We start from the raw sequence: 27,259 nt of genomic DNA on the forward strand, positions 1-27,259 counted from the left end.
TCCATTCTGGTTAGTCCAGGGCCCAGCCAAGCTGCAGTGAGCTCCATTGCTCAAGCTCTGTCTCTCCATCTGATTTCCTTTGTCAAACTCTGGGTGAGAGCCCCGACTGCCTCCAGCAGCCAACACTTACCCCTCCCACCTACCCAGTCCTTGTTCTCGAGCTGGAGAGATGCTGCTCAGCCCTGAGGAGGGGCAGGCAAGTCTATGTTTCACTGGGGCCTTGGTTGCTAGGTATCAATGTCCAGGCAATTAGATTTGCCATTGTCTTTTCAGAGGCTCCAATGATAAGGGAATCCAGATCCAGACAGCCAAGTGACACCCATATCTGTGTCTCTTTGCCCGCTATGAGAGCAAACAGCCCTTTCCCACCCCCTAGGTAACAATGCAGCACATGGAGAAACTGAGGCACACATAAGCTTCATAAAAGTACTACCAACAATTCCCACTTCATCACAGGGGCGATAGCATCATAGAATTGTAGGACTGGAAGGGACCTCGAGAGGTCATTTAGTCCAATCCCCTGCACTCAGGGCAGGACTAAGTATTATCTAGACCATCCCTAACAGGTGTTTGTCTAACCTGCTCTTAAAAATCCCCAATAATGGAGATTCCACATCCTCTCTCAGCAATTTTTTCCAGTGCTTAACCACCCTGACAGTTAGAACGTTTTTCCTAATGTCCAACCTAAACGTCCCTTGCTGCAGTTTAAGCTCATTGCTTCTTGTCCTAGCCTCAGAGGTTAAGAACAACAATTTTTCTCCCTCCTCCTTGTAACAGCGTTTTATGTACTCGAAAACTGTTATCATGTCCCCTCTTGGTCTTCTCTTTTCCAGACTAAACAAACCCAGTTTTTTCAATCTTCCCTCATCGGTCATGTTTTCTAGACCTTTAATCATTTTTGTTGCCCTTCCCTGGACTTTTTCCAATTTGTTCAAATCTTTTCTGAAATGCAGCACCCAGAAAAGGACACAATACTCCAGCTGAGGCCAGAGTAGAGCAGAAGAATATACTTCTCGTGGTTTGCTTACAACACTCCTGCTAATACATCCCAGAATGATGTTTGCTTTTTTGTAACAGCGTTACATTGTTGACTCATATTTAGCTTGTAGTCACTATGAACCCAAGATCCCTTTCCGCTGCACTCCTTCCTAGGCAGTCATTTCCAGCTTTGTCCATGTGCATCTGATTGTTCCTTCCTAAGTAAAGTACTTTGCACTTGTCCTTATGAAATTTCATCCTACTGGCTTCAGACCATTTCTCAGTTTGTCCATATCATTTCGAATTTTAATCCTATCCTCCAAAGCACTTGCAACCTCTCCCAGCTTGCTATCATCCACAGACTTTTTAAATGTACTCTCTATGCCATTATCTAAATCATTGATGAAGACATTGAACATAACCAGACCCAGAGCTGATCCCTGCGGGACCCCACTTGACATACCCTTCCAACTTGACTGTGAACCACTGATAACTACTCTCTGAGAACAATTTTCCAAGCAGTTATGCACCCACCTTATAGTAGCTCCATCTAGGCTATGTTTCCCTAGTTTGTTTATGAGAAGATATCAAAATGCTAAAGTCAAGATATACCACATCTACCACTTCCCTCATATCCCTGAAAGCTATCAGGTTGGTTTCACATGACTTGTTCTTGACAAGTCTATGCTGACTGTTACTTATCAAAATTATTATCTTCTAGGTGTTTGCAAATTGCTTGCTTAATTATTTGCTCCATTATCTTTCCGGGTACTGAAGTTAAGGTGACTGATCTGTAATTCCCCGGGTTGTCCTTATTTTCCTTTTTATAGCTAGACACTATATTTGCCCTTTCCCAGTCCTCTGGAATCTCTCCCATCTTCCATGACTTTTTGAAGATGATCATTAATAGCTCAGATGTCTCCTCAGTCAGCTCCTTGAGTATTCTAACCTAGGATATATTTCATCAGGCCCTGGTGACTTGAAGACATCTAACTTGTCCACCACGTGCATCTGACAAAGTGGGGATTCACTCACGAAAGCTCATGCTCCAATACGTCTGTTAGTCTATAAGGTGCCACAGGACTCTTTGTCACTTTTAACAGATCCAGACTAACACGGCTACCCTTCTGATACTTAACTTGTCCTAGTAATTTTTAACATGTTCTTTCCCTATTTTAGCCTCTGATCCTACCTCATTTTCACAGGCATTCGGTATGTTAGACATCCAATTGCTATTAACCTTTCTGGTGAAAACTGAAATGAGTCATTTAACACTTCTGTTGTTCTTCCTCCCTTGTTGCATAACAGACCTACCCTGTCCTTGGTCTTCCTCTTGTTTCTAATGTTCTTGCAGAATGTTTTCTTGTTGAGCTAGCTAGAGGCATAAAGGATAATCTCTCTTTGGGCCTTGGCCTTTCTAATTTTGTCCCTACATACTTGTGTTATTTGTTTATATTCATCCTTTGTAATTTGACCTACTTGCCACGTTTTGTAAGACTCTTTTTTGAGTTTCAGATCATTGCAGATCTCTTGGTTAAGCCAGGGCGGTCTCTTTCCTACGCATGTTTCGGACAGCAAGAACAAACCGAACTGGAGAGTGCTCCAGCTGCGCCCCCTCTTTGAGGGGGATGCTTTGTCCCTCCAGGGTTTTCCAATGTGCTGTGTCTCACGTCCCCCAGTGGGGCCTGGGTGGAAGCGTTGGGCTTCCCCCACACAATGTCCAGGCTTTGTCTAGCACAGCCGTGCCACACCTCAGTTTCACGAGAAGCAGTGTTGTTACCAGCAGGGGACTGGAGGGTAGAATCAGAGGGAACCTATGCCGGAGAAACCAACAAGCCGGCAAAGCATGAGCCCTATGGATCCTGCTCCCTCCCCGGCAGAAACTGATGCCTGGATTGCAGTTCCTGAAGGGCTGCTGCCTACCCTGGAGAATCCACCTTTCAGTCACCTCGTCAGCTCCATAACGACTGTCTGCCCTCTCCCTGCATGCTGTTGGCTTCACCTCCCCCCACCCCACACTTGTGTTCCCCGGGGGTGCTCGGGGCAGTTAGCTCACCCCAGCTTTCCCCTGCCAAGGGGGGCTCAGGGCAGTTAGTTCACCCCAGCTTTCCCCTCCCGGGGAGGGCTCGGGGCAGTTAGGTCTGCCCGGCTTTCCCCTGCCAAGGGGGGCTCAGGGCAGTTAGTTCACCCCAGCTTTCCCCTCCCAGGGAGGGCTCGGGGCAGTTAGGTCAGCCCGGCTTTCCCCTGCCAAGGGGGGCTCAGGGCAGTTAGCTCACTCCGGATTTCCCTTCTCCGGGGGGGCCGGGGCAGTTAGGTCACCCCGGCTTTCCTCTGCCAAGGGGAGCTCAGGGCAGTTAGCTCATCCCGATTTCCCCTCCCCGGGAGGCTCAGGGCAGTTAGCTCACCCCGGCTTTCCCCTCCCTGGGGGAGCTTGGGGCAGTTAGCTCACCCCAGCTTTCCCCTTCCAAGAGGGGCTCAGAGCAGTTAGCTCATCCCAGCTTTCCCCTCCCCGGGGGGGCTCGAGGCAGTTAGCTCACCTCGGCTTTCCCCTCCCCGGGGGGGCTCTAGGCAGTTAGCTCACCCCGGCTTTCCCCTTCCCGGGGGGGGCTCAGTTTGAGTTCAGGTCACCAAACAAGCATTAGGCGGCTCTGTCTGCCTTCCTGGGCCCTTTGCTCTGCCTCTTTCCCGCAGGAGACGCCAGGGAAACTTTACCGCTGCACCTGCCCCCTTGGGACCTCCTAGCTGCACTTCGGGAGGCCCTGCTGCAGCCGAGTGCTGAGCAGCCCCAGTGATGGGGACCGAAGAGTCCCGCTGCCTCCCAGCCCCCACCATGGATCAATTCCTTCCCCCCCCACCACCATCTTGTCATGGGGCCAAGAGCTAGGCAGGTCCAGAAAAGGTCGGGACCTTTATATGGAGCTGGGAAGCGCTCCAGCTGCAAACCGGGGGCTGCGGAGCAGTGGATCTCTTCGCTGCCTCTGCAGGGTCTTTTGTGCCTCCCTCTAAAGCAGGTGGCCACAGTTGGAGACGGGACCCTGGGCTGGTGGACCCCCAGTCTGAACCACCCTGGCAGTTCCGCAGCTTCCTGTTTCTTCTGCTTCCCAATTGCTCCACTTGCCTTCCCTCACCCAGAGGAATCCGGATTAGTCAGCCAGGCCAGATCCAACCTGGCAATACTTTGGCAGCTAAAAGTCCAACCACAGGAATAAACCAACAAACCCTCTGACCTCCAGAGACCGGCCAGTGGAAAATAAGAGCCATCCTAGCCACACCTGTAGTGCCACCGTCCCAGAATGGGCCACTGGGCCCCTTGCTGTGACCCCCTGCCAGCCTCTGAGCTTTAGGGGTCATAGATGGGAGCTGCATGTTCCTCTCTCCTGCGCTGCTTCTCTCCCCTGCTGCCTGCCTGTGTTTTAAGAAGAAGCGGGATCAGACTCTAATGCTGGAAGCTGAGAGCGACCAGCTGCACAGACCAGCCAGGGCCGCGGAGCGTACTCTTGAGCTAGGATCTCTCTCTTTAAGATGCATGGGGAGAGGGAGGAATAAAATGCTTGTGAATCAGAGTTTAAGGCCAGAAGGAACCACCAGATGGTCTAATCTGACCTCCTGTGTAACACAGACCACCGACCCCACCCAGCATCCGCACCTCAAACCCAACTGCGGAAAGAGACTCCGGGTGGGCTAAGCTGTTGTGTGCCAACTCCAGGCAGAAAACCAGAGGGACCCAGGCGCACTAATGCCTGAGGTCCCTGCAGTGACAGAAAACTGGCTAAATGAGATATACCCCGATGCTCCTAGCCAGCAAACTGCTCCCTCACATGCACACGCTGCACCCCCATCTCAAGGCCACTACCCAGCCACTCTGACCCGAGAGAGAACTCGGTGATCATGTAGTGACCACAAAGAGAGACTGGGTTATCCAAGCTCTGCCCATCTGGCCTGGCTGTCTCCTGCCTCCTTTACTTGCTGTATTTCATGGCAGTTAATCAAAAGGGGCTCGTGTTTCTGGAGCCCTTGTTTCCAGAGTGCCATGAGCTCAGAGAACCAGGCGCCTTTCAGGAGACTCCAGTTGCAGCCCGGGTGTCATTGGCCACTGGTGGAAATCTCGGCCTGAGGGAATTTGCTTGTTGAGTAGATGCAACGCCTGTAAGAAACATCTTAGCAGCACAATCCCGGCCTCACATTACTACAAGGCAAGTAACAAATAGGGAAATGAAGGAATGATCCCCCAGCTCCCGCCTTCCCACAGGTTCCCCTTGCCCACACACCCACCAGGGCATTGGGTGCAGAGCTGTTCCCTTTGAACCTGACCCGTATTGAGATGCCTTGTCCTTGCTCCTCAGTGTCCCATGAGGACGCCTGCTGGCAGGGCAGGGACTGTCCCGTGGAACCAGTCCCAGTGAGGCCATGTGCTCTGTTGGCGCGTGGCACTGTCTCTTGCAGGTGATGAAGATGATGGGCCTGAACAACGCAGTCCACTGGGTGGCCTGGTTCATCACTGGCTTTGTCCAGCTCTCCATCTCCGTCACCGCGCTCACCGCCATCCTGAAATACGGCAAGGTCCTGATGCACAGCGACGTCTTCATCATCTGGCTCTTCCTTGCCATCTACGCCGTGGCCACCATCATGTTCTGGTGAGCGCTGGGGCGGGGCAGGGGTGTAACACAGCAGTGATGGCAGGGGCCCAGAGGCTGGGGATGAGTCAAGCAGCCAGAGGGGCAAGGGACCAGAGCAACGAGGCCTCTAGACATGCACTCCCTGGGGCATGGCCGCTGTCTCTGAGCCTGGGAGGATCCGGGGGAGCTGGGGTAGCGGGGTTAATTTGTTACTCTGGGGTCTGGATTCCATTTTTGTCCAATGTGTGATTTCACAGTTTCTAGCAAAGCCACAATGCTGGAGCCATTAGCGCGGGACCATGAACTCCCAGAGAAGGGGAGCCATGGATGTACCCAGGGTCACCCCAGTGCTGCTCGCACTGGGCCCCTCGATTGGGGGAGGCAAGAGTGGGTCATTGAGCTAAAGCCCCAGCCTGAGCCCTGGGCACTGCCTGTGTCTGCGCCACCAGCAGCAGGTTTAAAGATGGTTAAGAGCAACGGGTGGCAGATGCTTTTCCCACCCACCCCAGTACAGGCTGGGATCATCTCGCAGCTAAAGGCCAGATAGTCCCCTGATGCTGGTGTAACTCCCTGGGCTTCCATGGAGCTCCTCCTGATTTACACCAGCATCATTAGAGGAGAATCCAGCTTGTGGACAATGCCACAAGCTCAAACCTCTGAGTCTCCGGCTGATTCGAGCATTGCCGAGTGATTGGTGTACAGGGGGAGGCAGGCTGACTGGCGGTGAGAAGCCTGCGCTGTCGGGCTGTCACAGGACACGGGTGTCTGCAGGGATCAGCTGGCTCGTGGGCGGGTGGGAGTTATTTACGGTGCTGAGGATCGCAGGGAAGCAGGTTCTCCCATCAGTCGGTGAGAGGTGTCGTCCCCTTCCATGTTCAGTTAGGAGGAACCACAAAGTCGTTGTGGTGCAGCTGCTGTGGCTATAAAGGGCAGTGGGGAATCTATGCACCTGTGTGGTGACACAGCAACACACCCCTGCCCTGGCCATCCTTGCCGGGGGGTGCTTAGTCTGGTCAGAGCTGGTTCTGCTGCACTCCCTCTGCTCTATTCTGAGGGGTGTTTGCCTCCTGGAAGTTTTAGGAAGGGGAGCCAGAAATGGGGCCCGAGGAAGCAGGGTCGGTACTGAGTTCCAGTTCCACTGTCCGACATGACAACTTGTGGGCCAGCCCAGCCCCTCCTCGTAGGCCCTGATCCTTCTGGCAGGGGGGTGGCTCACTGGCAGGCTCAGCAGAGGGGCCAAGGACTGAAAGATGAGTGGGGACTGAATTCCCCAGGTGCCCCCGAGCGGGATGAGGCTCACCAGCAGGGCAGGGTGAGGAAACCTGCTGGGCCGCTCCGTGCTGGGCCTCTTGGGTAGCAAATAGAGGGTTTCTGTCCCCAGGCTGCCAAGGAAATAGCCAGGTCTGCCCCCTAATACTCTGACAGGGCAGGGGAGGTGCCCATCCTCTGATGGAGTTTGACAGAGTGTGGGAGGCGGTCATGCCTCTTTTTCTCCGAGGTGGGTGATGAAGTGTGGGGGCCGTGTGAGCCTTTTTCTCTGAGGGGAGAGGTGGGGCTGGGGGGGGGGGGGGGGCTAATACCCTCTCTCTCTGGGGCTCGGGGTCATGCCCCCCCGGGGCAGGGACTGGGGCAGTATGACCCCCTTTCCCTCTGTGGCGGAGGATGTCACACTGTCTGCCCCACAGTTTCCTGGTGTCCGTGCTCTATTCCAAGGCCAAGCTGGCCTCAGCCTGCGGGGGAATCATCTACTTCCTGAGCTATGTCCCCTACATGTACGTCGCCATCCGGGAGGAAGTGGCCCATGACAAGATCACGGCCTTCGAGAAGTGCATCGCTGTGAGTCCTGGGGCCCGGCCTGGTGCAGTTCCCTGCAGGCCCTGGGCATGGCTGGGAACAGGGCTCCCCAGCTCTGCTCCCTCCATCACCAGCCTGCCCCCAACGTCCCATCGCCCTCCTTGCTGCCAGGATGGGCGGGGCATGCTCCCTGCTCCTTGCCCAGAATGCAGACAGGAGGGAGACTCCCCCCCACCTCCCGGCCAGGCCTCCAGCCCCAGTCACTGGAGGAGTCAGGCCGCCTGTGACCAGAGAACTGCCTGCTGCAGCTACAGGGACCAAGGAGCCTTCAGCAGGACAGAGCTAGAGAAATCAACATTTCCAGCCTAACATCTCTGTGTATAGCCAGAGCCTGGTAGGGCCAGGGGCTCGAAGGGGGAGGGGTCCTGAAGGCTCCGCTGCCCTGGGGAGTGGGGATAAGGAGCCTCTTCCCCTCCAGGAGGGTGGGATCCCTGCAGAGGAGTGTGCCAAGTAACACGAGCCGCACACTGTGTCCTCTCCAGAGCCTTGCAGGCTGGTGGGAGCGTGGCACTGCCCAGCTGCACCCTGTGATGGAGCTGGGCAGGGCAGGAGCTGGCCCCTTGTGACGAGCTCATGCCCCAGTGTGAATCCTGATCTTAGAGCCACTGCACCAGGGTGCCTGCAGGAGGCAGCAGTCCCCCCTTCCATCCACTATCCACACCCTCAATGGCCTTCTTCCGTTTGCTGCATCCAGACCCTCCATGGTTTCCCACCCCTCACCGCCAATGGCTTTCATCCCCCTCCACCCGTCTGTACCCCTGATGGCCTCCCCCGAGCACCTGGCTAGGGGATTGCTGCCCAGGGCTTTAGGGGAGCAGCTCTCGGGCTAACCTCCCTCTCCCCCACTCAGTCTCTCATGTCGACCACGGCCTTCGGGCTGGGCTCCAAGTACTTTGCGCTGTACGAGGTGGCTGGCGTGGGCATCCAGTGGCATACCTTCAGCCAGTCGCCTGTGGAAGGCGACGACTTCAACCTGCTGCTCTCCATGATGATGCTGATCGTGGATGCCGTGGTCTACGGTGTGCTGACGTGGTACATCGAGGCCGTGCACCCAGGTACGGGCCAGGACCGCCTCCTGCAGCCCAAGGGGGGCAGGTGTAGGGTGGCACTGACCTGACTGGGATGGAAGGAGGGCCGGTCAACAGCCTCCCCATGCATGGCTGTGAATGCAGGGGGTGGGGGCAGGTCAGCATCTGGCCATGTTCATGAACTGGGGGGGTTGGGGGTATAACCACCCAGTGATCTGCTCCAGGGCTCTGTATGTTGTCCCTTCCAGGGGCCTGCACATACCACCCCCACTTCCTGGGGGGAGGCCCACACCTCTCGGTCACACCATGGGCCTCCTGCATGAACTCCAGAACCGCTGCTGATCTCCCTTCCTTTGCAGGCATGTACGGGCTCCCCCGGCCCTGGTACTTCCCCTTCCAGCAATCCTACTGGCTTGGGAACGGGCGGGTTGAAACCTGGGAGTGGACCTGGCCCTGGTCTAGAACCACCCGCCTCAGCATCATGGAGGAGGATCAGGCCTGCGCCATGGAGAACAGGCGGCTGGGTAAGAGTGCCCACAGGCTGGGCAGTGCAGAGACAGAGGAGAGGGGCCAGTGGGGAATGGACTGGGATCCAGGGGACCTGGCTGCTGTTCTTGGCTCAGTCCCACTCCCTGTGGCACCCGGTCAGTCACGTCACCTCTCTTGGGTGGGGATGGGGATCAGGCCTGCCAAAACAACTCGGGTTAGCCTAGCAGTGACTTCCCAGCCCCCGGGCTTTCTGCTCGGCTCAGCAGCGAGTTACAGCCTGGCACTGAGCTCACGCTGCTAACCTGCTTAGAAACGCCCCTCGATTCGCAGAGGAGATGGACCCTGTGCTGCCATTTCCCCAAAGCGAGGGCCATAATACGGGCCAGCCTTGTGGAGGTGGTATGGGGCCAAATCCATCCCTGTCCCCCAACTCCTTGAGAGCCTCTGGTAGAAGGTGCCAGAGGAGGAAGTGAAATTATGGCAGAGCGGGCATGGAAGAGGGCAAGAGGGGGAAGGGCAGCTTCTCGGCAAGACACAAAGCGAGGGCCAGATCCTCCGCTCATGGCAATCAGCATGATGCAGTGGGTTCACCCGAGCAATGCTCATGTGTGCCAGCTGGGGCTTATTGGGCAGGGCCTAGGGGGTCCATCATCCTGGGCACTGCACAAACCTGGAATAGGGGGCAGCCACTGCCCCAAAGAGCTGCCAGGCTAGCTAGGCAAGGGGTGGGGCAAGGCAAAGCTGGCCCACGGCAGGACCCTGCCCCATTTGTTTGTTATCATTTTGGGAGGGGATTCGGGACCATCATGGCATATCCTGGGTGGCCCCACTGCCCATCTCGCCAGGGTGCATGACCCAGTTCAGTGCTGGGTGGCGGCTGGTCCCCTGGCTCCCCGCACACACTGACGAAGACACCCTAGGCCCCTGCCTGCCACCTCCCTGCTCTCGTTGCAGAGGAGATGCGTGGCATAGAGGAGGAGCCGAACCACCTGCTGCTCGTCGTGTGCGTGGACAAGCTCACTAAGGTCTACAAGACGGACAAGAAGCTGGCACTGAACAAGCTGAGCCTGAACCTCTATGAGAACCAAGTAGTGTCCTTCCTGGGGCACAATGGGGCAGGCAAGACCACCACCATGTGAGTTGTGAGCTGGGGAGCCCTGCTGTGGGTGGTGACATGGAGAAATCAGGGCAGGGGCAGCCATGGGATGAGGGTGGGCGGGTCTCACCACCTCTGACACTGGGAGAGCTGCATGATCGCTGTCACAGTGTGGTTAGCCTGGGTTCCCAGGCTCTGTCCTCACCAATATCTTTGTGCCGCACCGTGCTCCCCAGCTCTGCAGTGCTGCCAGTTCTCGGCGGTATTGGAGTTTGTTAAGCAGGCACGCGGCAGTGCCCAGGGTCCATGACCTGATCTGGGTGGGGGGAGGTGCTGAGGCCTTACCAGGGCGGGTTTGAAGGAGGAGGGCATGTGCTTAGAGCGGGGTGGGAGGTTCATGTGGGAAGGGAGTGTGGGGGGAGGCGGGGAGGTGATGGGGTTGTGAAAGCCCCGCAAGGTGGAGCTGTAACAAGCTGGTGCACACACTGGCTGGCCCTGGATAGGCTGGGCCCTCCTCTGGCATCCATTGGCCTCGGGCAGCGTGGGCGGTGCTGTTCCACAGGGCGGAGCTGCCTAAGGGCCCTTCCCAGAGCGGCACACCGTGGAGCTGTGCTAGGCAATCGCCGTGTTTCCAGGCAGGGAGAAGAGCCGATGCTGCCCTGTTTCTTTCCCAGGTCCATCCTGACTGGCCTCTTCCCCCCAACCTCGGGCTCTGCTACCATCTACGGCCATGACATCCGGACAGAGATGAACGAGATCCGGAAGAACCTGGGCATGTGTCCCCAGCACAACGTGCTCTTCGATAAGCTGACAGTGGAGGAGCACCTCTGGTTCTACTCGCAGCTTAAGAGCATGGCGGAGGAGGAGATCCGCAAGGAGATGGACAAGTAGGGACCAGCCCCGGCCAAAGACTCCTCCCTAGGCGATAAACAGCCATCACTGTCTTGGCATGAACCATTTTGCGCGAGCAGGTTTAGTGGACTTTGACCAGAGCCCCAGTGCTCTGTGGCACTGGCCCCAGAGTCCATCCCTTAGTGCAGAATTGGCAAAGATTTTCAGAAGTAGCTAGTGATTTTGAGCGCCCCACTTGAGACACCTTATTGGGCTTGATTTTTCAGATGGTGGGTGCGTAGCACTTTCTGAAAGCCAGGCCCCTTTAAGGAGTCTCAAGTTGGGCACCCAGAATCCCCAGCCACTATTGAAACGCTTGGCCTTGGGTGACGAAAGCTAAGCTTTCGTTTTAAAAGTGTATTTTTTAATCCTTGTGGTTGCAGAGAAAACTTTCCAGCTGAGTGTACCCAGTGTATCTGAGTCTGCAAAGAGCCTGAAATAGTAGCTCGGGGAGGTGTGAACTGCCCCATTCGTCTTAGTGGGCTGTTAACTCAGAGATCTGCTCCTTCAGCAGTGTGCTTGCATCTGCCCAGCCTGGCTCACGCAGCCTGTGTGTGACTAGTCTGTAACAGCTATGTCGGATCTGTCCCCAGGATGATTGAAGACCTGGAGCTGTCCAACAAGCGGCACTCCCTGGTGCAGACTCTGTCAGGAGGGATGAAGAGGAAGCTGTCAGTGGCCATCGCCTTTGTGGGGGGATCGCGGGCTGTTATCTTGGATGAGCCCACTGCTGGCGTTGACCCATATGCACGTAGGGCTATTTGGGATCTGATCCTCAAATACAAACCTGGTGAGCAATCCAAAGCATGGCAGTGGCTCTGATCCCTGTCCGAGTCCATTCCGTGCAGTGCGAGACTCCGCACCAGGATTCCCCTGCCACTGCCCTGGATGATGAATCTTGGTTAACAAGGGCACTCTAAGAGTTACTCCTGGGGGAATTCTGTGCCCCCAAATAAAAATTCTGCAATAAAAAATTAAAAGTTCTTAGCACAATATATTAAAATTCTGCAAAATTCTGCATATTTTATTTGTCAAAATAACACAATGTATTTACACTAGTTTACATTATTTTTGGTCATTTATTTCAAAATACCTGTCAGCAAGTATGTCTGTAACAACACAGACAACAAAAAAGATTCAAGAAATGTTTTTTGACAAATAGATTCCTTACTAGGCATATTTGTACAGAACTCTTGAGTAATAATTCATTTAAACTACAATACAGGACCATATTTCCTGCACCCTCAGAAGCAGTGCAAAGGCCGTGTGGAGTCAGGGTAATGGAGATGCTGAGGGAGAGGGAAGTAAATTGCTGGGAAGGAACCTGGGTGTGAACTTGGAGGGTTGTTGGGTGTGGTTGAGCAAAGTATGGAACAGTTTTGGGGGGTGGGTGGAGAGGGATTGTTAGGAAGCTTCCCCCAGGCAGACCCTGGCTGACCCCTAGCTTTTCCCATTTGGTCAGGAACATCTGCCCCGTCCCTATGTGTTCCCTGTGCACGTGTCCCTCCATCCCCACTCAGACACCCCCTCCCCCAATCCCCAGGTGGCCCTGCACCCACTTCCCCCTACCCCATGTGTTTCTGTTCCCCCACCCAGCCACTCCTCGTTCCTATATAGCCTTGCACCCCTCCCCCATCACCATGTGGCCCTGCACCTCCCTCCCCCCATGGCCCTGTGCATCAACTCCCATTCAGCCCCTGCCCCAGTCTGTCCTCACCCACTAGCTCTTATGAGCCCCTGTCAGACCCTCCCAGCACCCCACAATGTCTGTCTCCCCATAGCCCCTCTCTCCTAACCTGGCCCGCTGTGAAGAAGGCAGGCTCTTTCTCTTCCCTCCCCTCACAGGCAGGGAGCTGCTGCTTTGTTCTATCACCACAGCACTCTCTGGTGAGCAGAAGGCAGAACTGCAGCAACATTTTGGCAGAAGCTTTTTTTCTGCACCAAAAATTAAAAATAGGCAGGGCTCATTAAGTATGCATGCACAGAGTAGTGCAGAATTCCCCCAGGAGTAGCTCTAGTGAGTAACAGGAACATTGCCCCTACCTGACCGTGTGCCCGGAGGGAGAAGGAAAGCTGAATTTTAGGGAATGGACTCTGGCTGTGACTGACCACCAAATAAAAATCCTTGTTTGAACCAGCTGAGATAGGCCCAGCAATGAGTGGTCGTAGCACAGGACTTGGAGTCAGGACTCCTGAGTTCTATTTCTGCCTCTGCACGCTCTTGCTGGGAGACCTGAGGCAAATCCCTCCCGTCTCGCTTTGTGCCTCAGTTTCCCAACTGTACCACAGGGATAGTAAGACTGCCTCACCCATCTTGGCCAAACACTCTGAGTCCCGTGGATGCAATGGCTCTGTGAGGCAGGTTCCCTGAAGCCCCGACTGCTTGGTAGAGAACATGTTGTCTTCTGGCAGCAGGTGCTGCGTGTGCTGCTTGGGTGTCCCTGGGGGCTGATCCGCGGCGTGTTCCCCACTCACCCCTCCCTAACGCTCTTCCCCTGCGCTTGTCCCTGGCCTGGCAGGAAGGACCATCCTGCTCTCCACACATCACATGGACGAGGCCGACCTGCTTGGGGACCGCATCGCCATCATCTCCCATGGCAAGCTCAAGTGCTGCGGCTCCCCACTCTTCCTCAAGAGCACCTACGGGGATGGCTACAAGCTGACGGTGGTGAAGAAGCAGTCAGACTCCAGGAACGGCACAGGTCAGTCCCCGGGCACGCCACACCCGCGCTAGGGGGGTCTGCCCCCCCAGGCCACCTTGGGAAGGGTAGACAGGATCCACATAATGTAGACAGGATCAGACCTGCTGGCTAAGCTAGTAGCTCTCAGGAGGGCTGGCTGGAAAACAACATTCCCGTTTCTCGAAAAGTGGCCAGGCTTTGCAATTTGTGTTTGCTCCGGTTTGGGATGATATCAAGAACTTTCAACTTCTTTTTGAAAACACCCAAGAGTGAGACACCCCAGTACAGCCTGTAACCCTGTGCCTAAGACTCTCGCCTGGGATGTGCCTGATTCACAGCAAGCGCTGGGACCTGGGGCTCCCACATCCTGTGGGAGTGCTCAGAACATAAGCACGGCCATACTGGGTCAGACCAAAGGTGCATCTACCCCAGGATCCTGTCTTCCGACAGTGCCCAATGTCAGGTGCTTGTTCTCTGTGTAAGCAGAGGGCTCTTACCTCCAGTGTCGCATGATCTTCTGCCAGCACTGCTGGGGAAAGGAAAAGTAGTCCCCCTCATCCCCTTGCACAGGAAGCATGGGGCTCTGTGAGGCGAATCTCCGAGGGCTATTGCTTTTCTGATGCTATTACAATCCCATTGCAGTGGGAGATTGCGAGGTGCTTAGAGATGCTACGGTAGCACTGATTGACGGTCCTAGGCCATTTCTTGAAGCAGTCAGGGTTTCCATCTCGGGGCTGGAGAAACTGACAACTACTGAGCAAAGCAATTTCATGTGTGCGTGGTGCTTTGAGATCAGTGGAGTGCTCCCGCCTTCTCTGCCCCCAGAATGCCTTCCGACCTGGCCTGTCTTCGCTTTGCAGCCAGGAGGAGGAAGGCCCTGGTTCTTCCTGCCTGTCGGCATCTTGGGCTTTCCATTTTCCTGTGATAATGGAGGGGGCTACTTCTCAGTGGCTTTGATTTTGAGCTGCAAACCTAATATTCCATGCGGGAGGAGAAAAAAGTTTCAAAGGCGAATTTCCCCCCAGCACTGCCCAAAACAAAAAGCCCATGAAATGACCAACCAGCCCAGAGAGGAAGGTCAAATGCTGCCAAACTCAGGCATCTGAAGGAAAGTGGCAGTTGTAGCTCCCACGAGAGCCAGTGCGACTTGGGGCTAATCCCCCTCTCTCCAGGCCCGTATACCCCTGTGCCAGACTGCAGATTGAGGAGCTCTTGTTCAACACAGTTCTCACCTGCTCCCTGGGCGCTGCATGGCTTGGGCTCAGGGTAACATGCTGCATGGAGCCCTTCACCTCCAGGGGGTGGTTTCAGTCCAGCCCAGGCTGTTAGCAATGGAAGGTTGTTACTGTTGGGTATCCTGTGAGAAATACGTTCTGTGATCTCACTTCTCCCTGGTGGATGGGGGTCTGGGTACGAATGCACCCATAGGAGCTGGCCCCATTGCTGGGAGTGTCGGCAGAGAGGCCAATGGGCCATGGAGGCTAAATTCCCTTCTCAGGCCGGGGCAGTTCCTCCAGGGCTGGGCAGTGTGGGGGCAGTTTGCTTGGTGCATGCAGGGCTGGGCTCCCAGCTGTGAATCCAGCAGGAAAGTCACTGAAAAAAATCAGAGTTTAAAGTAAACAAAAGAGCAGCATCAGCTTTTGGGACCGGGAAAGAAGAATGCAAGGACTCCAGGGCCAGGCAGAGCTGGTGTGTGCAGTGACCCGTCCTTCTCTGCTCCCTCCCTGTGCTAGACTCGGGGCAGACGCACAGCCCTCCTTCCCACTCCTCCGCCAGCCCCTGCTCCGAGCCCCGCGTCACCCAGTTCATCAAGAAGTATGTGACCTCCTGCCTGCTGATCTCCAACACCAACACGGAGCTCTCCTACATCCTGCCCAGTGAGGCCGTCAAGAAGGGCTGCTTCGAGAGGCTCTTCCAGGTACCGGCCCTTCGAGAGGCCAGTTACCGAGCGGGGAGGGAAAGCTGCTCAGTGGGTGCTGACGTAGAGCAGGCGGGAGCTGCAGGGGCAGAGGTGGGGGACCGCTGGGCACTCGCTGGTTGGTTGGCGAGGGAGTGCAGGAGCTGGGCTGGGCTCTTGCTGGTTGGTCGGCGAGAGGGTGCAGGAGCTGGGCTGGGTGCTTGCTGGTTGGTGGGGGGGTGCAGGAGCTGGGCTAGGTGCTCGCTGGTTGGTCGGCGTGGGGGTGCAGGAGCTGGGCTGGGTGCTTGCTGGTTGGCGAGGGGGTGCAGGAGCTGGGCTGGGCGCTTGCTGGTTGGTGGGGGGGTGCAGGAGCTGAGCTAGGTGCCTGCTGGTTGGTTGGCGAGGCGGGTGCAGGAGCTGGACTGCGTGTTTGCTGGTTGGTGGGGGTGCAGGAGCTGGGCTAAGTGCTCGCTGGTTGGTTGGCGAGGGGGTGCAGGAGCTGGGCTGGGTGCTTGCTGGTTGGTGGGGGGGTGCAGGAGCTGGGCTAGGTGCTCGCTGGTTGGTGGGTGGCGGGTGCAGGAGCCGGGCTGGGCGCTCTCTGGGTCGCTCGGCGAGAGGGTGCAGGAGCTAGGCTGACCGCATGCTGGTTGGTGGGGGGTGGGGCGCGGGAGCTGGGCTGACCGCTCGCTGGTTGGTGGGTGGCGGGTGCAGGAGCCGGGCTGGGCACTCTCTGGGTCGGTCGGCGAGAGGGTGCAGGAGCTGGGCTGACCGCCTGCTGGTTGGTGGGGGGTGGGGCGTGGGAGCTGGGCTGACCGCTCGCTGGTTGGTGGGCGGGGGGCACAGGAGCCGGGCTGGGCTCTCGCTGGTTGGTCGGCGAGAGGGTGCAGGAGCTGGGCTGGGTGCTTGCTGGTTGGTGGGGGGGTGCAGGAGCTGGGGCTAGGTGCTCGCTGGTTGGTCGGCGCAGGGGTGCAGGAGCTGGGCTGAGCGCTTGCTGGTTGGTGGGCGGGGAGCGCAGGAGCCGGGCTGGGCGCGCGCTGGTTGGGGGGCGGGGGGCGCAGGAGCCGGTTTGGGCGCGCGCTGGTTGGTCGGCGAGAGGGTGCAGGAGCTGGGCTGAGCGCATGCTAGTTGGTGGGTGGCGCGCGGGAGCTGGGCTGGGCGCTCATGGGTTGGAGGGCAGGAGGGCCCTGCGGGACCGGGGCTGGGTGCTCGCTGGGTTGGTAGGCAAGGAGGGCACCTGTGGGGTAGCACTGAATTATTTGTTATTCTGGGATTTGCCAAGGAGTCCAAGGGATTTGGCTGTCTCATTCCCTTAGGCTCATTTGCAGATCCAGCCCCGAGCGTGTCCCTTGCCCTTGCACAGGGGCATCGCCCAGCGTCGTTGTCTCTTGGGATAGTCTGTCCCGCATGCAGCAATTCACCTAGCTCCCTCTGCCCTCGCTTACTGCGAGGCTCCCTAGCTTGCCCTAAGCCTGTAGTGCTGCCCCCGGCGTCCCCCAGCCCAGCAGCGCAGAGGAGCCTGGGTCACTGGGACAAGCACACCCCTCTCCTTTTTCCACCAGCCGGGAGTGCTGCTCCCTTCAGACTCCGGTTGCTCAGGGTGGGGTTATGAGCTCTCTGCTTTCGCAGCACTAGCCACCCCGTGGGCACTGCGTTTGCTCCAGCGCTGTGTTCCGGCAGAGGTGGGTGGTGAGAGGGAGGACGCGGGGGATGCTCACGATGGGTCTGCAGGTCAACCCAGGAGCCTGGTTTCCAGCAGGTATAAACTCGGGCGGAATGTGGTACCAGTGCCTCTCTGTGCCCGATCCACGGAAGCCAAGAGTCCAGGACAGCCGAGGCTCAAGCTGTAGCAGCTCATGGTTTTTGCTCTGGAGGTTCCTGGTTCATGTGTTAGTGCTCACAGGCAGCCATCAGGCCTCTTGCCTTTTGTCGTTCGCCTGGCCTGGCCGTCTGGGGATGGGGGAGTTCCAGAGGTCCCCATGCTGCAGGGAGTGCTGGGCGGGCAGGCATGTGGGCTGATTACTGCTTAGCCAGGAGCTTCTGGGATGGCTCTTTGCTGTGGTCTCCCTCCACTCCTCACCCTTGTTCCTTGTTTGCAGCACCTGGAGCAGAGCCTGGGGGAGCTGGAGCTGACCAGCTTCGGGCTGATGGACACTACGCTGGAGGAGGTCTTCCTCAAGGTGTCGGAGGAGGACCTTTCCCTGGAGAACAGCGATGTTGGTAAGGGGTGTGTGTGTCAGTGCCTCGGTATCCTGGCTCGTGGAGAGTTGGGGTTGCCCTGGGTCAGCAGCCTTACATAAACAAACTTGAGTTCACTATCCAGGGCCGGCTCCAGGCACCAGCTCAGGAAGCAGCTGCTTGGGGCGGGCAATGGTGAGGAACAGCACGTCAGGGTCTTCAGCGGCAATTCGGCGGTGGGTCCCTCTCAGAGCGAAGAACCAGCCGCCAAATTGCTGCTGAAGACAAGACAAGAGGCAGTGGTAGAGGTGCAGATTGCGATCGCGGCCTTTTTTTTTTTTTTTTCCTGCTTGGGGCGGCAAAAACCTGGGAGCCAGCCCTATCGCTACCTCACCCTGTTGAGCATTGATCCATTGCTGGCAGTCTCTGCTCAGGGGAGGCCTACAGAGGTGAATGCATAGAGCTGGGCAGGGCAGGGCTGGACTAAGGAGTGGAAGATTTAGGGCAGAACAGAGGTGCAATGGCAGAGCTAGGGGGTGGGGGTGGGGTAGAGGAGGTGCTTTTTTACATTGCTAGCACCAAGCCAGCCACAGCAAAGACCCCAGCGTCATGTTAATGCAGCTGTGACAGGCACTTTGACTGTTGATTTTTAATACCTGTATCTTAGCTGCAACCCTTGCTCCTGTCTGCTCTGCATGGGCCTGAGAGTAGGAGAGTGCCCTTGGCCTGAAGGCAGGGGCACAGTCCCAAAAGTAGCATGGAATGATACATCCTGATTGCTTGCCATGCTCCACCCTAGCAGTGGCTGCATATTGTCCTGTGGTTTGTAGTTTCAGCCTGAGGTTTGTAAAGCACTTTGGGATCCTGGGGGATGAAAGGCCTGATGTCGGTGTGAAATATCATTGGGGTGCATTCCTATTGGCCAGGGCCTGCCCTGGCCAGCACTGAGAGGGGAGCTGGGGTACTTACTGTACCAGGGCACTCCCTGAAGTGCTAAGGTGGATCCTGCTATGCTTGGGTTGCAGGGTATTAAGGAAGAACCCCGTTCCCACACCCACCCACCCCAGCACGCCCAGGCCCTCAGTATCTGGGTGGCTAGCTAAGACGTTCCAGCCAGTCCCAGCTGGTGGGTTCTTGCTGGAGAGTGAGTGCAATGCCCTAGGAGGGCTGCTCCCCAGGGACATTCCCCTTGTACCTGTGCCGCACAAACCCCACCAGCTCCCTTCTCCTTCCAGACATGAAGGAGTCCAAGAAAGACTCGCTGCAGCCACTGGCTCCCCAGATGGGCCTGAAGCCCGAGGCCAACAGGGAGCCCCTTCCTGACACGGAGGCACCCGAGAAGCCGGAGGTTGAGCTCAGCAACCTGGTGGCCTGCTCCAACCTGGCCCAGTCACAGGCGTCTCTGTGCTCGGCTTCCTCTGTGGGCTCTGTGCGGGGTGATGAAGGTGGGGCTTATTCGGAGTTCTATGGGGATTACTCTCCGTTGTTTGATAATCTGCAGGACCCTGATAACGTCAGTCTGCAAGGTTTGTAATGTGCTGCACGACAGGCCTTGAATTTGGTAGCAAGGGTGGGGGGCCGCTGTGTCCTGGTTCCGGTCTCAGCATTCCCAGGGGCGGGGGATGTGTGGGGCCTGGCACCGGCTCTGACCAGACCTTTCCAACCTGCCGGGGCTGGGCTGAGCACCTTTCTCTTCCCACAAGAGGGACCTGTTTGAACACTCACGCCCATGCACTGCGCGATCCTGCCTCAAGCCTGTTCATCCTGGGACCCCCTGGTACAATAGAAAAATAGGCCTAAAGAAAGGGAGGGGGCAAGGGCAGCCCCCTAAAACTTGGTTGGGAGTCCCTGGACGGGGAAGCCATGAGTTCAGGGAGTTCTGGCAGGCTTTCAGCGGAGAGCTCCGGGGGTTCTTTCGGGTGGGTAGTGTGTACCACAAGGGGGTCTGTTTGATTGCGTACATAGACTACAGCTCTAGAATCTAGCAGCTTCCTTTGCTGCACCTGGACGCATCCCTTTGACGAAGCGCCTTTGGGTCAGTGGGTTGCGCTGGCCAAATTCTTCATTGCAAACTCCACCCCTTTTCATTCACAAATGAGTGGGAAATTGTCAAAAAAAAATTTGAATTTTCAGCAACAAATTGAGAACCGAAATACTTGGATTCTCGAATGGTGCTGCAGTGCCTCCTCCGAGTTGTAGTTCAGGTTCCTCATGGTCCCATAAGCCAGACTCCCTGTCTGGACTATATCTCCAATGATGCAGTAATAGGAGGAAATTTAATAGTGAAAAGTGCTAAGTCATGCATTTAGTGATTAATAACAAGAATTTTAGTTATAAATTGGGGACACATCAGTTGGAAGTAACAGAGGAGGAGAAGGACCTCAGACTATTGGTTGATCACAGGATGACTATGGCAATTAATTCGGCAAATGATCTTTGATCTTTGATTATCAGCAGGCAAATATGCCCGATGATCTGTGATGGGATGTTAGATGGGGTGGGATCTGAGTTACTACAGAGAATTCTTTCCTAGGTGCTGGCTGGTGAGTCTTGCCCACATGCTCAGGGTTTAACTGATTGCCATATTTGGGGTTGGGAAGGAATTTTCCTCCAGGGAAGATTGGCGGAGGCCCTGGAGGTTTTTCGCCTTCCTCTGCAGCATGGGGCACGGGTCACTTGCTGGAGGATTTTTTGCAGCTTGAGGTCTTCAAACCACGATTTGAGGACTTCAATAACTCAGACATAGGTTAGGGGTTTGTTACAGGAGGGGGTAGGTGAGATTCTGTGGCCTGCATTGTGCAGGAGGTCAGACTAGATGATCATAATGGTCCCTTCTGACCTTAAAGCTATGAGTCTTTGAGTCTCCCTGAAAGGCAGTGCATCATGGGAGATGAGGTCTGGCTGAGGAGCCTGGCCTGTAGAAAAAAACTGGAATATGAGGCGTAAGAACATAAGAGCTGCCGCACCGGGTCAGACCATGAGCCATCTTGCCCAGTATCCTGTCTCCAACATACCAAAGCTTCAGGGGGAGGGTAGAGAACATGGCAATTTTGGAGGAATCCACTTATCTTCCCTTCCTGGCTTCTGGCAGTCAGAGGTTCAGGGTCACCCTGAGCATGACGGTGCATCCCAAACCATCTTGGCTAATAGCCATTGATGGACCTATCCTCCAGGAACTTACCCAGTTCTATTATGAACCCACTCATATTTTTGGGCTTCACAATATCCCATGCCAATGAGTTCCACAGGTTAATCGTACATTGTGTGATAAAGTCATTCCTCTTGTTTGTATTAAACCTGCTGCCTGTTAATTTCCTCTGTTGACCCCCAATTTTTGTGTTTTGACACCTGAACTACCCATCAGGCATTTCACAATCGACACGTTTGAGTTTTCGGGTGGAAAGCAGGCACTTTTAACCCCCCAAAATTGTTCTATCAAAAACCCAATTTTCCATCAAAAAACAGTTGTGGCCCTACATCTCTCCCAGTCCCTCTTGCTTCCCCTGCTGGCATCTGTAAGGCGTGTCTCCCTGAGGGAGGCCTTCATGGGAGGAGCCTGAATTCTCCTCACCTCCCAGATAGAGCAGGAGACTGGGGGCTCCCGTGGTCTGCTGGGGGAAGCACTGAAGCAGGTGGGCACAGATGTGTGGCACGGGAGCTGTGACATGGTATTAGCAGGATTTTGACTCTGATGGGTCAGGACTCCCTTCGAAGGATCTGTCTCAGATTGCTCAATCTCTGTATAGCCAACAAAATGAGCCTTCCTTGGTTACAAAAACAACGCGATGGAACCAAGAGCAAAGAATCTCCGTTGTCTTACCCCTTCACCCCCCAACAAAAACAGAGCAGCCAACATGCCTTAAGACCAAAATCCTTTCCCCTGGCCTGAGCCCTCCTACCTCTGGACTTGGAGGTGAGCTTGTGAGGGGCCTCTGAGCTGACGTCCCCAAGGCTGCAGTGCTGGTACAAAGGTGCCACCTCCCCCTGCTCTATGCGTTTCTTATGGGGACCTAGTGGGAGGAGGTTGTTTAATGGTTTTGAGCTGGTGACCTGGGGGTTGTGGCCCTGAGCTCTGTCCCTGACTCCCTCACTGCCGGCCTGTGTGACCTGAGGCTGGCACTATGTCGGTTGGGTTGCTGCACAGGAAGGTCGCTTGCAGTGTCCACGGGATTGTGAAATACCCTCTCCTGTCTCCTGCCCGGGCTGCTCTCTGTTTACGGGGGTGCTGCTCTCCTCCCTACCCTGCATGTCTCTGTTGGGTTGGGGGAAACATTCAGGTACGTACAAGTGTTAGTTGTATTAACTCACTGAAACTGCCAGGGCGGCAGCCGGCGTAAGGGTTACGTGAGTTTAGAAAACCGTATCTGACACCAACTCCCCATCACCAGCCTGCCAAGACCTGCATCTAGGGGTCTGCATTTCCCGACGTAGCTCTGTAGCTGCAGCTCTTCAGAGATCAGCCCGGCCCTGGGGAGGTAGCCTGGCAGATACGGGGACTGGCATCCCGCCTCCTCTCCCTGCGCACCCCCCCCCCGGGTTGAGCCCCATGCTGCCTGACGGGGTCATGCAGAGCACGAGCTGATTCCTGAGGAGGAGGAGGTGGGGGCTGGGAAAGGAGCTTGACGGCCTCTGAGAGAGCCTGATCTGCTCCATGTGTCTCTTCCCACTCCCCGGCGCTCTCCCTTGCTCCAGACCAAGAGGCTGACGCCGAGGCTGCGGACCAGCCCCTGGGGGGACAGGGGAGCTTTAAGCTGGAGGGCTCCTGGCTCAGGCTGCGCCAGTTCCACGGGCTGATCGTCAAACGCTTCCACTGTGCCAAGCGCAACAGCAAGGCCCTCTTCTCGCAGATCCTGCTGCCCGCCTTCTTCGTCTGCGTGGCCATGACGGTGGCGCTCTCTGTGCCCGAAATAGGTGTGTGTGGGCGCTGGACCCGACTGTGAGGGGTGCTAGCGCCTTCCTCCCCTCCATACCCGACTGCTGTCGCCTCTTGCTCCCCTTGGGACACTGGCCTCTCTGCCTGCCTCCTGGCAGAGCAGCATGTGCATCGCATGTGTGCCCACATCTCTGGCTCCAGGCTGCCCGACAGCTACCTGGGTTTGGGTGGGGAGTGGGATGAGGGACTGACTAGCTTGAAGTCACCCAGTGAACCTGGAATGTGGGGGAGTGCCGCTGGGTCTGCCCTGGGCCCTGGGCCTGTCACTGGGGCCCAGGGCTGGCCTACCAGCCCAGAGTAGGGAGGGGATGGGACCCACCACCCCCAGGGAGGTTGCTCAGCATGCCCCTTTTCTCCCCAGGTGACCTGCCTCCTCTGATCCTCTCGCCATCTCAGTATCACAACTACACCCAGCCCAAGGGCAACTTCATCCCCTATGCCAATGAGGAGCGGCGCGAATACCGGTGAGAGGCCTGGCACTGCCCGGGGAGCAGCATCCTAGGCCCTTGTCCTGTTCCCCACGCCTGCAGGAAAGGGGGGGTTCAACCACACTGCTGCAGGGTGCCCCGCAGTGACTGTGCTTGGCGGGGGAGGCTGGACGCTTCTTGTAGTGCCGGGTCATTGCTCTGAATCTGGCACTGATCACCCCTCAATCTCTTTATCCACCACACAGTGCCACGCCGGGCCTGCCCAGGAGGGTGCCCGGCTAGCAGTGAGGGTACAGTCCTCCGCAGGGCCCTCGTACAGACTGCTGGCCGTGTGGCACCTACAGAGAGCAGTTCTGTGGGGTGCCCAGCTGTTGGCCGTTGCGGCCTGTCCGTGGCTACCAGCCTGGGCTGGATTTGAGTCAGTGACCTGCCAGTGAAAGGCCCTCTAGTCCCTCCCCTGTGCCGTCCAGCCCCCTTCAGCCTCCAAGCCAGAGAGCAGTTTACATGACCCCAGCTCGGCAAGCCCTATGAGGAGCAGAGCCCCTGAAGCCAGTACCCAGGAATATCACGTTAGGAGGCTGGCCTGCAAGCAAGAGGGTTTCTCAGGTCCGTCCTAGGGAGCATGGCTGACCCAGAGGAGCCACGGGAGCATCCCCTGCTCGCTAAACCCTTCTCACCCGCTGTCCCTCTCCACAGCATAAAGCTGTCGCCCGACGCCAGCCCCCAGCAGCTCGTCAACACCTTCCACCTGCCCTCCGGGGTGGGGGCCACCTGTGTGCTGAAGACGGCCTTCAATAGCACCCTGGACCAGCTGGTGCAGACCCTGAACCTCAACAGCAACGAGTCCAAGATGCTGGCAGCCAAGTACTTTGATGCCATGTGCGTCGATTCCTTCACCCAGGGCCTGCCGCTCTCCAACTTCGTGCCGCCGCCCCCATCCCCGGCCCCCTCCGACTACCCCGTCTCCCTGGATGATGACATGGTGCACGCCTGGAACTCCACCACGTACCCCTCCACTGTCAAAGGTAACGTCTGGCCTGGCAGAAGTCTGGGGGAATAGGGACCTCCGGCCAAGCAACATGTTCCCTACCCAGCCAAGGCAGCCGTGGGGGAATTAGAACCCGGGTCTCTGGCATTGCCATGGGACCCACAGAGCAGCACATTTTGCTCCAGCCAGTGCAGGCTTGCCTGGGACTTCCCCATAATGCCTTTCAGGGAGGGGCAGAGCTTGACTGGGCGCACAGGGTTTAGGAACATGGGAATTGCCAGATTGGGTGAGACCCGAGGTCTGTCTAGTCCAGAATCCTGGCTCTGATGGTGGCTGGAACCAGCTGTTCAGAGTGTAAGAACCCCACCATAGCAGATGTGGGATAGTCTGTGCCCCTCCTCATCTCTAATAGAGATCAGCTCAGACCCTGAAGCATGAAGTTCAATACCCCCTCTGAAGTATTTATTAGCGTAACTCAGAACTTTGGATATTCTTGCTCTCCGTAGAAGCACCTGATTCCTTTTTAAATCTTGTTACATTCTTGACTTTGGTGACTTCCTGTGGCAGTGAGTTCCACAGGCTACATGTGTATTGTGTGAAAAAGTCTTTCCTTGTATTCGTTTTGAATTTGCGACCTTTCAATTCTATTGAATGACCTCCTGTCCTTAGGCAGTGAGGCAGAGATAACAGAAGCTCTGGATCTCCCTTCTCTAGACCAGTGGTTTTCAAACTTTCTGGGGACCCAGTTGAAGAAAATGACCCAGTGGAGCCCGTGACTCAATGGAGGTGGGGATGAGGGTTTTGGTGTGTGAGAGGGGGTCAGAGCTCTGGGCTGGGGGTGCAGGCTCTGGGGTAGTGCTGAGGATGAGAGGTTTGGGATGCAGGAAGGAGCCCTGGGTTTGGGGGGGCTTGGGGCAGGGGATTGGGGTGCAGGTTTCTCGGGCAGCTCCTGATCAGTGGCACAGTGGGGGTGCTAAGGCAGGCTTCCTGCCTGTCTTGGCACCGTGGACTGCACTGCACCCTGGAAGTGGCCAGCTGCAGGTCCAGCTCTTAGGTCAGGCACTGTGCCCCCACCCCTTCCACCTAGGAGCCGGACCTGCTGCTGGCTGCTTCCGGGGTGCAGTGCGGTGTCAGAACAGGTAGGCACTAGCCTGCCTTAGCTGGGCAGCACCACTGACAGGACTTTTAATGGCCCGGTTGGTGGTGCTGAGCAGAGCTGCCGTGACCCGCAGTTTGAAAACCACTGCCCCAGACCATTCGTTATTTGATCTGCTTGTATCGTGTCTCCTCTTGTTCATCTCCTTTCTAAGGTAACAGTCCCAGGTGTTTCAATCTCTTGTATGCTCCTAGTCATTCTCCTTCCCTGCTCTGAACTCCCCTCTTGTTCCTTTGCAACTGAAAGTGATTTTAAGAGGATGAACGATGAGGGCACCTCAAAGGACAGAGATTCAGCCCCAGTGAGCCCTTGGGAGCTCATCGCTGTCTGAATTCCAGCGCTGGGGGGGTCGCAGAAACATGTGTCTGTGTGCCAGGGTATGGATCGCCACGCCGGTAGCCATGCTTCAGCTAGCTCTAATTTGGCCAGCTCAGTCCTGGAGCAGCGAAGCTGCAGCAGCCTGGGCCTCAGCACAGGCCGGACAAGCCCACCCGGATCCCTGGCTGATTCCTCAGACTACTTCTCTCTGCTGAGCCCTGTGCTGCCCCGGCTCTGCTGCTCTGTTGCCTGACCTAGTCAGACTGAAGCAAACTCTGGTGTGTCTGCTTGAGCTGTAGGCACATCCTGTGATTGCCATACAGCTAAAACCCTCATTCGCTCCTTCCCTTCCTCCTGCCCCAGGTGCCTCCCCCTCTCCCCACGGCTATCACAGTAGGACAGTGCTGCAGGGTGCCCGGCCGTCACCCGGATGCACAGAGTGGGCGCTCTGCAGAACGAGCGTGCCAGAGGGTCGCCTTTCTCCTCTTGTCTCCTCAGAGACCATCACTTTGGCCCCGTCCCTGCCCCACATCATCCACGAGCCCATCAAATGCACCTGCTCCATGCAGGGGACCGGCTTCTCCTGTCCCAGTGGCGTGGGAGGCCACCCACCCCAGATGAAGGTGGTGACAGGGGACATCCTGGCAGACATCACAGGGCGCAACGTCTCGGAGTATATGCTGTACACGTCAGACCGCTTCCGGCTGCACAGGTTAGGGGGCACTTCTGCTCCTCTGCATCGGGGGGAGTGTCCCAGGTGGGGTCCGAGGGAGGCAGGGCTAAGGCAGGTTGCCAGCAGCAGGCCGGAGGGGAAGCTGTGATCACCGCTCCAGTAGCCATACCTGAGCTAGCTGTAATCTAGTCAGCTCGGGTCCTGGAGCGGTGAAGAGGCAGCACTTGGAGGGACTGGGGGGAGAGCTAGACTGTACACATAGCGTTGCCAATCCTCCAGGATTGTCCTGGAGTCTCCAGGAATTAGATAAATCTTTAATTAAAGTTTATGTCATGTGATGAAACCTCCAGGATATTCCAGCAAAAACTGGTAACCTACATACACGGCGGAGAGGGAGCGGGTCAGGGGCTGAGCGACTCCGTTGGGGTCCAATCAGACAATCACTGGTTGATTTTTTTTTATTTTTTTTTAATTCTGCATCACAGCCAGGAATTTCAAAGCTGGCCGGTGACTCTGAACTCTCTCCTTTGTGGGGCCCAGCTTGGGACATGTGGTAGGGGCCTGATCTTCAGAGGGGGATGCCCAGCATTCTCTGAAAGTTCATCTCCAGGGGCTCTGCCTTTCCTATTTGGTAGGGTTGTCCCTGGGATGTGCTTCAGCAGCCACTCGCTAAGCCTGTCTCACTGCTGGCTAAGCAGGGGCACAGAGAGAGCCCACGGCTGGGAAAGCGCTGGCCCTCGGGGGCAGGGCAGTAGCATCTGACCATCTTCCCCCCTCCCTCAGGGCTGTCTGAGTCCTCTGAGATTTCCTTCGGGGGGGCTGTGGAAAGGAGGAGCCCTGCAGTGGCTACAGCTGTGCTGTGCAGGGACCTACTGAGGGGAAACTGTTGACCCTCAGACTCTTGGGTGGAGTTGACTTCTACTTCGAAGCCTGGGCAGACCCGCTCGGTAACGCTAGTCCCAATGCCCTGCTGCTGACAACACCAGGCCTCGGTTTCCAGCCCCAGTCGCCCCCCTGCTCTTGACTTACCCCTGGAATGGAGGACAGAGAAGGGCCCC

At 56.5% G+C, this 27,259-nt stretch overlaps 1 protein-coding gene across 4 annotated transcripts in view; it reads left to right on the forward strand.

Moving 5' to 3' along the window:
• ABCA2 (ATP binding cassette subfamily A member 2) overlaps positions 1-27,259 on the forward strand; it is a 133,530-nt gene that overhangs the window by 80,075 nt on the left and 26,196 nt on the right. For 3 of the 4 annotated variants that reach the window (XM_030535671.1, XM_030535674.1, XM_030535672.1), the window contains 15 exons: positions 5,422-5,612; positions 7,280-7,430; positions 8,299-8,503; positions 8,836-9,000; positions 9,920-10,100; positions 10,736-10,948; positions 11,546-11,742; positions 13,472-13,654; positions 15,367-15,551; positions 17,627-17,747; positions 18,941-19,231; positions 22,398-22,616; positions 23,000-23,102; positions 23,763-24,091; positions 26,027-26,240. In XM_030535671.1, the coding sequence (XP_030391531.1) occupies positions 5,422-5,612; positions 7,280-7,430; positions 8,299-8,503; positions 8,836-9,000; positions 9,920-10,100; positions 10,736-10,948; positions 11,546-11,742; positions 13,472-13,654; positions 15,367-15,551; positions 17,627-17,747; positions 18,941-19,231; positions 22,398-22,616; positions 23,000-23,102; positions 23,763-24,091; positions 26,027-26,240 (2,948 nt within the window). The remainder of the gene's footprint in view (positions 1-5,421; positions 5,613-7,279; positions 7,431-8,298; positions 8,504-8,835; positions 9,001-9,919; positions 10,101-10,735; positions 10,949-11,545; positions 11,743-13,471; positions 13,655-15,366; positions 15,552-17,626; positions 17,748-18,940; positions 19,232-22,397; positions 22,617-22,999; positions 23,103-23,762; positions 24,092-26,026; positions 26,241-27,259) is intronic. The other variant, XM_030535673.1, reaches the window with a different exon arrangement.

This window comes from Gopherus evgoodei, chromosome 16 (assembly GCF_007399415.2).
Source record: "Gopherus evgoodei ecotype Sinaloan lineage chromosome 16, rGopEvg1_v1.p, whole genome shotgun sequence".
NCBI lineage: Eukaryota > Metazoa > Chordata > Testudines > Testudinidae > Gopherus > Gopherus evgoodei.